General features: G+C 33.2%; 1 protein-coding gene across 1 annotated transcript; it reads right to left on the bottom strand.

Moving 5' to 3' along the window:
* Positions 1-6,730: 6,730 nt before the first annotated feature.
* On the bottom strand, positions 6,731-7,588 carry LOC142163328 (uncharacterized). The gene is made up of 2 exons (XM_075220601.1): positions 7,277-7,588; positions 6,731-7,003 (listed from the first exon to the last, which is right to left on the bottom strand). Exons 1-2 carry the CDS (start codon positions 7,586-7,588, stop codon positions 6,731-6,733), a joined length of 585 nt encoding a protein of 194 aa, XP_075076702.1.
* Positions 7,589-9,923: the final 2,335 nt, after the last annotated feature.

Here is a 9,923-nt window from a genome sequence, read left to right as displayed (position 1 = left end):
GATTCAATATATTTGATTATGTAGGTATATTTCATAAAAATAGTCGTAGAAATTCATAAGCTTACTGATTATGAATTTTCAGTTAACTGTGTTCATTAAATGTAAAGAAGAAACGACATTAAATTTTGTAGTTGGAATTCAAAGTTAAGGACTGATTGTCCTTAACTTTTGCACATGAAACTTGAAGTTAAGGACAAAGTGTCCTTAACTTTGGATGTTGAAAGTATATGTTAAGGACTGTATTTCCTTAACCTATGCACTTACAATTTAAAGTTAAGGACTGATTGTCCTTAACTTTTGCACATGACACTTGAAATTAAGGACTAAGTGTCCTTAACTTTGGATGTTGAAAGTATAAGTTAAGGACTGTATTTCCTTAACCTTTGCATTTACAATTTAAAGTTAATGACTGATTGTCCTTAACTTTTGCACATGAAACTTGAAGTTAAGGACAAAGTGTCCTTAACTTTGGATGTTGAAAGTATATGTTAAGGACTGTATTTCCTTAACCTATGCACTTACAATTTAAAGTTAAGGACTGATTGTCCTTAACTTTGGATGTTGAAAGTATAAGTTAAGGACTGTATTTCCTTAACCTTTGCATTTACAATTTAAAGTTAAGGACTTATTGTCCTTAACTTTTGCACATGAAACTTGAAGTTAAGGACTAAGTGTCCTTAACTTTGGAAGTTGAAAGTATAAGTTAAGGACTGTATTTCTTTAACGTTTGCACTTAAAATTTAAAGTTAAGGATTGTATTTGCTTAACTTTTAAACTTGAAATTTTAAGTTAAGTCCTAATCTTTGTTTGTTTTTCCTTCTTTTCTAGTGTTATAATGGAAGGCGATCATTTTTTTTGATTTTGACGATTGGCGTAATTTTCTGGTACATTGGAAAGGAGATTTTCAATATAAGGAAACAATTAAAAGTTTTCTGTCGAATGGCCAATGGAAGAAATTGAGGGAAAATATTTTTGGCAACTTCTTCAGATTACAAAGTGTGAAGTTCTCGGGTAAACTTATGCATTGTGTATTTCTTTCTGAAATTGTTAGTAATGAACCTGATTCGATGACCTTCAAGGTATTTGACCGCGATATTAAGTTTACTCGTGATGCATTCCATATTATTACTGGTTTGAAGTCTTATTTATCGCTTGACATGAAAGGTTTAAATGAGAAAGAGAATAGGCTTTTAAGAGTCTATTTCCCTGGAAAGGACCAAATTGAGTTGGCTGATTTGTATAGTTTTATTTCTAGTCGCCCACATGGTACAACTTCATCATTTGCTGGCAGTGATGATGATGCTTTGAAGTTGGCAACACTCTATTTTGTTGAGTCGGTTTTGATGGGCAAGAGGAAAAATAGGAATGTGTCGGAGCAAATAATGAAAATTGTTGACGATGATGCACTTTGCGCTTCCTTCAACTGGGGCTCTCTTGCTTATGAAACGCTATTAAAATCATTGAAGAGTTGCTTGAAATCAAATGAGAATGATGTTCAGAAGGAGAAAGAGAAAGAAAAAGATATTGATAGCTACACTTTAGTTGGCTTTCCTTTTGCGTTTTGTGTCTGGATTATGGAAGTACTTCCTATTTTCCAAGAGAAACAATTTGTGAACTTCAAAGAAGTTGGTTATCCTCGAATGTTATGTTATTCTGAAATGAAGTCTCCACAATTTGATGCTCTTTGTAGAAAATATTTCCATAATAAAAAAGTAAGTTAATGTATATTATCTCTTTTTTTGTTTATTTGTTTTAGTTATGTATACTTATGTTTAGTTTTTCTTATATAATAGGTGTTTAAGTTGATTGAGGTGTTACCCTTTATTCCCGTGGAAGAAGAAGATACACAGCCTCTTTGTGTGGAGGAGCCAGTTTCACAAGATCAAGGCTCAAGGTCTTCTTCCACACAATTTGACGAAGGCGTACTTAAGGAAATTGTTAGAGTATGTGTTTCTGCCTTTGAATAGTATTAGTTTTTTATTTGATTATTTCTTGCTTACGAACACCTTTTTTTATATTATGTTTTTTGATTCAGAGATTATCAGAGAGTTTTAAGAAGGATTTGCAAGCAGAAGTTACCAGAGTTAATCAGAAAATTGTTGTATCAGAAAAAAAGATTGAGAACGAAATCAAGGTAATTTCAGTTAGTCCAACTTTAGGATTTTGTGTCCTTAAATTTTGAACTTAGAATTGAAAGATAAGGACTTCTTGTCCTTAACTTTTGAACTTTGAAATGAAACTTAAGGACATCATGTCCTTAAGTTTTGAACTTGGAATTCAAAGTTAAGGACTTCTTGTCCTTAACTTTTGAACTTGGAGTTCAAACTTAAGGATTGCATTTCCTTAAGTTTTGAACTTTAAGTTCAAACTTAAGGACTGCCTGTCCTTAAGTTTTAAACATGTCCTTCTCTTTGTAACTTAGTTGCTTTCTCAGGATTTAAAGAAAACTCTAGGATCAAAGCTTGATACTTTGATGAACATGTTTGGGAAAGCTGATCAGATGAACACAGATAGAGAATCTAGTGTTCCAATTAGAAAATATGGAGTTGATGATCATTGTCGTGCTACTGAGCGTACTGGCATATTCAACCAAGATGCATGTGGTGTTGAACGTGATTATATGGATGTGCATGCAGAGGGTCAGTATGAAAGAGAATTTAGAGATGCACATCTAGATGATGAAACTGAAAATGTTACTGATATTGGGAAAGGTTAGTTATAGATTTTTATTTTTATTTTCGTTGAAATGTATATTCAATAGATTAATACATATAAACTATGCATGTGCATGCAGAAGTTTGTGGAGTGCCGGAGAAAATTTGTAGAGTTTGTGGATTGCAATCACAGGAGGATTTAACAAGTCCATTGGGGACAAGTGTCAGCGAGATTGTATGCAAATGCTTAGAAGGAACGTATGATCTCTCTACACCATTGTCATTCAAAGAAAAATTTTGAGTTCAAACTTGTGCCAGTCAAGGTTAGATAAAATTTTCATTATATATTGTATCTTTATTTCATTATATATTGTATCTTTTGAAGCAGCAAGCAAAGAAGCTGGAGTGCAGTATCAAGAGAAAACTGGACTACAATCTCAAGACATAGGCAGAAGTGAGATTGGTTCCAAATCTATAGATGCAATATGTGATGATGATGATGTAGCTGGAATGATCTTGGATATTGCAAATGGTTAGGCAGTGCTTTTTTAATTTTATATATGTTTGTTTTAATTAAAGATTATTAACATGTTAGCTGTTGTAAATATTTTTGCAGAATCTTGTCAACAAGCATCTAAAGATCATGGTGAACAACTGCAAGATAAAGAAAATGTGGAATTGCAAGAAAAAGAAAATGTTGCACGCAATATTTTAGCTGAGTTGTCTCTTGAAAAAACACAAGAAGGTACTGTGGAGAAGACAGGTACTGATTGTGCCCTAATTATTATATGTACAATTGAAATTTTGTCTCTTCATTTGACCTGTTGCTGAAAACTAATATGAATATGTATATATGTGTATATATATATATAGTGTCGCCAGCAGAGGAAAACAAAGAGGACACCAATGATGACAATCTTAACCAATATACAAGGAAAAGAAAGAGAGACAGTATTGGTTATGATGGTCCGTCATTTTCTCTTCTTACTCCTACTCCTCGAAGTATACAAATGGACATTGATGCGACTTTGACTATGGAGGGTGAAGGAAATGTTGAAGAAGAACTTGGTCGAGGTAAAAGGAATAAGAAGTTAAGCTGGCAGTTGAAATCTCCTTTTGATAAGGAAGGAAAAGCAGTAAGTTCCAAGGCAGACAATCAAAATACTCTGAAGAGTTCAGGTTGGATAAAATCAACCTATACTCGTAGGTGTATTTTTCATTATACCAAAGAAGATGAAAAATTAGTGAAGAAATTCATTGTGTGGTTGGGCAAGGAGAAAAGGAGAGGTCGCAAAAAAGAGTAAGTCTCTTAATGTGTTTCACTACATCCTTAACTTCTGTGATTGTAAGACTAATTTTAGGACTAACTGTCCTTAACTTATAGATTCAAGTTTAAAACTTAAGGACTTCTTGTCCTTAAGTTTGAATTCAAAATTCATAAGCTAAGGACATGCAGTCCTTAAGTTTGAGTATCAAATTCAAAAGCTAAGGACACTTGGTCCTTAAGTTATAGATTAAAGTTTTCAAAATTCTAACTTGACATTTTCAAAATTTGCAGGGGACAAATTGATTTATATGCTGATGATAATAGTTTGAGGAAAAAACCATACAAATTGTATCATCAAAAAATCAGTAGCAAAATATTTTTCCTTGAGCTTTCAGATAGCAAATTTGTTCTTGATGATAAGGTTAGATAATTCACAAGGCATTTATTTTTTCTATTGTTAATTTATCATTTTTTCATTATTTTATGACTGATTTGTTATTGATTTGTTTTATTTTTTGCCTTTTTATGAAGCATATTGACATTGCTCTCTATTATCTGAGAAAGAAGGAATGCTACCACCCTCGCGATCATCCTTTTCGATGCACAACTACTGATGTTCTTTTTGATAATTATATGGCACTTGTGTATAAAGATTTCAGTGAAGATGCTAGTGATGAGTTTTGGTGTGCTGGTGATAATCAGTTATTTCTGACACCATATGTGTGGGGGGACAGCCGTAGATGTGGAATTGCATGGACTGAGGTTGACAAAATCTTTTTTCCATGTCGGCTTCCTTCAGAAGATGATGAAGCTGTGACACACTTTTTGTTGGGAGTATTGGACTTGAATCAAAAAAAGATTGATGTATATGATTCCATATACAGTGAGCCATATGAAGCAGGAATGAACTACATGCAAATGTATGCACGCATGATCCCCCATTTGCTAAAGTTCTCACAGTTTGACAAAAATCACAAGTCTTTTGGGAATGTCTTCAACAAATTTGATATACAGTGGCAAAGATCACCACACCAAACTGGATCGTACATGTTATTATTTGTTATATTATTTATATGTACTTAAGATTTATTGTTTAATTCACTACATATCTTACATTTCTCTTAGGACTGATTGTGGTGCATTCCTGATCAAATTTGCCGAGTTATTGATGATTGGAAAGGACGTGCAGCAATTCCAACCCGAAGACATAAAAGACTTTCGAAAAGAACTTGCTGCAAATCTTTGGGCACATGGTGAATGGAAAAGAAATTCTGGTCATGATACTCCACCAGAAAATGTTGGTGATGATTATGAGAGTGAAAATGAAACATTCTGTCCAAAGGAGTTGTAAAGAAATTGTGGTGTTATTTTTGTATAAAATTGCTGTAAAGGTGACATCTGAATTATGACAGTTTAGGATAGTTCTGAAATATTCTATAAATTTGTGAAAAGGCACTTATATTGTTGGCATAGCATAATTTTTTGTAACAGCTATGCAAAATTACAATTTCAAAAGTTATGTCAAGGCATTTTGTTATTTATTTCGTTGTTTCTCTCAACTGTTGATTTGTCCATTGAGTTTGTTAGTATTTGTTCATGACTAAGTGTAAGTGAACTTCAAATTCAAAGTTAATGACGTCCTTAACTTTTGAACTTGAAATTCAAAGTTAAGGACCGACAGTCCTTAAGTTTTGAACATGGGACTATAACTTAAGGACCTCATGTCCTTAACTTTTGAACTTGTATTTCAAACTTAAGGACTCATGTAGTTAATGACAAACAGTCCTCAAGTTTTTAACATGGGACTATAACTTAAGGACCTATGTCCTTAACATTTGAACTTAAAATTCAAAGTTAAGGACAGACAGTCCTCAAGTTTTTAACATGGGACTATAACTTAAGGACCTCATGTCCTTAACGTTTGAACTTAAAATTCAAAGTTAAGGACAGACAGTCCTCAAGTTTTTAACATGGGACTATAACTTAAGGACATATGTCCTTAACGTTTGAACTTAAAATTCAAAGTTAAGGACAGATAGTCCTCAAGTTTTTAACATGGGACTATAACTTAAGGACCTCATGTCCTTAACGTTTGAACTTAAAATTCAAAGTTAAGGACAGACAGTCCTCAAGTTTTTAACATGGGACTATAACTTAAGGACCTCATGTCCTTAACGTTTGAACTTAAAATTTAAAGTTAAGGACAGACAGTCCTTAAGTTTTTAACTTGTATTTCAAACTTAAGGACTCCTGTAGTTAATGACAAACAGTCCTCAAGTTTTTAACATGGGACTATAACTTAAGGACCTCATATCCTTAACTTTTGAACTTGAAATTCAAAGTTAAGGATAGACAGTCCTTAAGTTTTTAACATGGGACTATAACTTAAGGACCTCATGTCCTTAACTTTTGAACTTGAAATTCAAAGTTAAGGACAGACAGTCATTACGTTTTTAATATGGGACTATAACTTAAGGACCTCATGTCCTTAACGTTTGAACTTAAAATTCAAAGTTAAGGACAGACAGTCCTTAAGTTTTTAACATGAGACTATAACTTAAGGACCTCATGTCCTTAACTTTTGAACTTGAAATTCAAAGTTAAGGACAGACAGTCATTACGTTTTCAAAATTGCAAGTTGAACTTACTGACTCCTGTTAATAACTTTTAATTATTGAACTCAAAAGAAATTAAAAGAAGGTAACAAGATATAAATATTGAAAATCTAGGCATCCGCTCAAATTAGAATAATAATGAATACAATCTATAGCAAAAACTTAAAAGAGTCGATAAACATAAGTGTATATTTCTACTCTTCTCTATGCTTTCTTGAAAATGGATGGAGTGCCGGAGAATATATACAAGTTGTTCTATTATGACCAATTCTTCTGCAACGACCACATTTGAATGTTATTTTTGATGGCTCGGTAGCAGGAATATGCCTTTTCTTTTGCCTTCTACCTGGTGGCACTTTGAAATCTGGAGGTTTAACAATTTGTGACTTAACACTCTCTGGTACAATCCATGAATCAGTATGTCCTACAGGATGTATTTGTCTTTCATATGTTTTCAGCCAAGATTCCTTTAAGTACCAGTGCGAACAAAAGTCAGACTTCTTGATGTTTCTCTTCTCGATAGCTGCAATTGCATGTATGCATGGTAATTCATCAAGTTGAAATTTAAAAACAATCACATGTTCTTTTGTTTAAGTCCACCAAGAAAGTTATTCCTTCTTCTTCAACTCTAGAATGCCATGAATCAACAGGGAAGACCTTCAATGTTGAAAAATTATAAGTGAGTACATTATGTTAAAAAATGTCAAAATCATAATATAAACATAAAACATAATACTTACGTTCAAAGTAAATGCTAAATCTATTCTGTTCTTCAATTCCTCCTCTACCCAACAAGAAACATCATAAAATGTTCCTTCTGCTTTATTTCTTCTTTCATAAAACCAATGTTGTAGCTTCACTTGAATGAAATCCATCATTCTTAGTATAGGCAGCTCCCTTGCTTCTAATAGCACTGAATTCATCGACTCAACTATATTTGTTGTGAGCATGTCATATCTTCGTTGTGGACTACAAGAACGTGCCCATCTTTCCGGTGGTTCTTCCATCAAGTAGTCATAAGTTTTCTTATCTACATTTGCAATATCTGACATGTATATGTCAAATTCTTTACGCTTGTATACTCTTGCAGCACTTTGGAAAAAGTTTTATGACCTCACTTTTCACCTTTCTTCGCTTTAGGTTCTGCTCCAAATGATAGATGCAAATCCCATGATGGCTTTCAGGATATACCTTTACAATGCCATTTGCAATAGCTTGATGTCTGTCTGATAAAAAAATCAAATTCTCACGGCTCCCAATTGCATTGCGAAGCTGACTAAAGTACCAATCATAGGAATTGTTGTTTTCAGATTCTGCTATTCCAAAGGCTAATGGAAAAATTTGGTTATTTGCATCTTTTGAAACTGAAATCATTAAAACACCACGATATTTTGACTTCAAAAAAGTCGCATCAACAGCAATCACTGGTCTACAATGATTCCAACCAGCTATCGATGATCCATATGCGTAAAACATATAAAGAAACCTGAAAATACAATATAAAACAAGGTTAAAATACCCGAAGTTTAGGACAGTCAGTCCTTAACTTACATTTACAAGTTATAAAGTTAAGGACATGTTGTCCTTAACTTTTATTTCAAAGTTCAAAACTTAAGGACTGGAAGTCCTTAACTTTTAGTTACAAGTTCAAAACTTAAGGATAGGCAGTCCTCAACTTTTGGTTATAACTCAAAAGTTAACAAGGCTAAAGACAGCATGTCCTAAATTGTTTACCTGTTGTTGTCGTCTATCTTTATGTTAGTATAAGTTCCCGGGTTTTTACTTGTCATCATATACAAGTATGAACACAATAATTCATAATTTTCTTCGGGACTTCCTCTTATTAAAGCGGAAGCATGTTGAATAGCACGCCACGCCTTGTGATATCCAATGTCTAGTCCATGCAATTTTTGCATCTCTGCCATGACAAAAGCTGGTGTAACTTCAAATCTTGGGTCCCGAAGATTATCGATAATGTAACCACTAATCAACTTTGAAGTAGCATGCCTTTGATCTGCTTTCCTAGTGTTAACAGAGCAGTCATGCTTTTTCTCAAGCTTTACTATCTTGAATAATGTTGAGTCTTTAATTCTGAAAGCACGCACACACCAACGACACCTATCATCATTGCATGTCAACGAATATCTTGTTGAGCTTGATCTAACAACTTTGAATTAAAAATGTCTTTTGATTGCTACATTAGAAAAACAATTAATTATGCTCTTCTTATTGTCAAATACTGATCCGACTTTTATTTGATCCAAAGAAGCATTTTCTCTTAATATCGTAGTTGGGGATTCTTTTTGTTTCAAATTTGATCTTCGTTTAGTTATTTGAGTGCAGGTTTTGTCAGCAACTACTTCGATTATCGGTGCACTCTCTAAGACTTGAATACCCAAAGCTTGTTCATTGTCAATCTCTATAATGCTTTGTCCTTCTACTTGAATAGAATCAAATGTTTGATGCACCTCTTCATTTAATGGTTGAGCTTCAACCATATTTACTTCAACTATCTGTTGGCATCGCTCTTGATTGTCATGTTGAGTTTTTGTGTTGGCATGTTCATTGCTTGTTGATGCAAAAACTCTTTCCGAAATATCAACTATGAAACGACAGCTCTTGAAGAGTGAATGAGTTTTTAGCAACTCTATACATATGTGAAGATCTAAATATTTGGATACAAGCATTCCTTTACTTGTTCCAAGGTTGATATCAAACCATATCAATATTTCAAACTTTTCACTATCCAATTCAATAAGCTCAAAAATCTGTTTAACGAAATCTTCAAACTGAATTGACTCAGGTGCTAGAAAAAGCATTGTTTGATGATCAAGATATTTATAGTCTTCAGTCCATCTACCATTAAAAGCAACTATTATGCATATTGTTTCCATCCTACAAGTCAAGAGAATGGGAAACAAAGGACATACGTTATAAAGCAATCCTTGTAGAATTAAGAACAGGTGTACTGTAAGTGCAAGACCAAGTTAAGAACTGTCAGTCCTTTAACATTTAAACATGTAATTAAAGTTAAGAACTGTCAGTCCTTAACATTTAAACATGGAATTAAATGTTAAGGACTGTCAGTCCTTAAGTTTTAAACATGGAATTAAAAGTTAAGGACTGTCAGTCCTTAAGTTTTAAACATGGAATTAAAAGTTAAGGGCTGTCAGTCCTTAACTTTTGAACAAGAAATTAAAAGCTAAGGACTACAAGTCCTTAACATTTAAACATGGAATTAAAAGTTAAGGACTGCCAGTCCTTAACTTTTAAAGATGGAATTAAAAGTTAAGGACTGTCAGTCCTTAACTTTTGAACCAGAAATTAAAAGCTAAGGACTGTCTGTCCTTTAACATTTAAACATGGAATTAAAAGTTAAGGACTGTC

This window comes from Nicotiana tabacum, chromosome 8 (assembly GCF_000715075.1).
Source record: "Nicotiana tabacum cultivar K326 chromosome 8, ASM71507v2, whole genome shotgun sequence".
Taxonomy (NCBI): Eukaryota; Viridiplantae; Streptophyta; class Magnoliopsida; order Solanales; family Solanaceae; genus Nicotiana; species Nicotiana tabacum.
The sequence above is the reverse complement of the archived record's forward strand: the minus strand, read 5'-3'. Positions and strand labels throughout refer to the sequence as shown.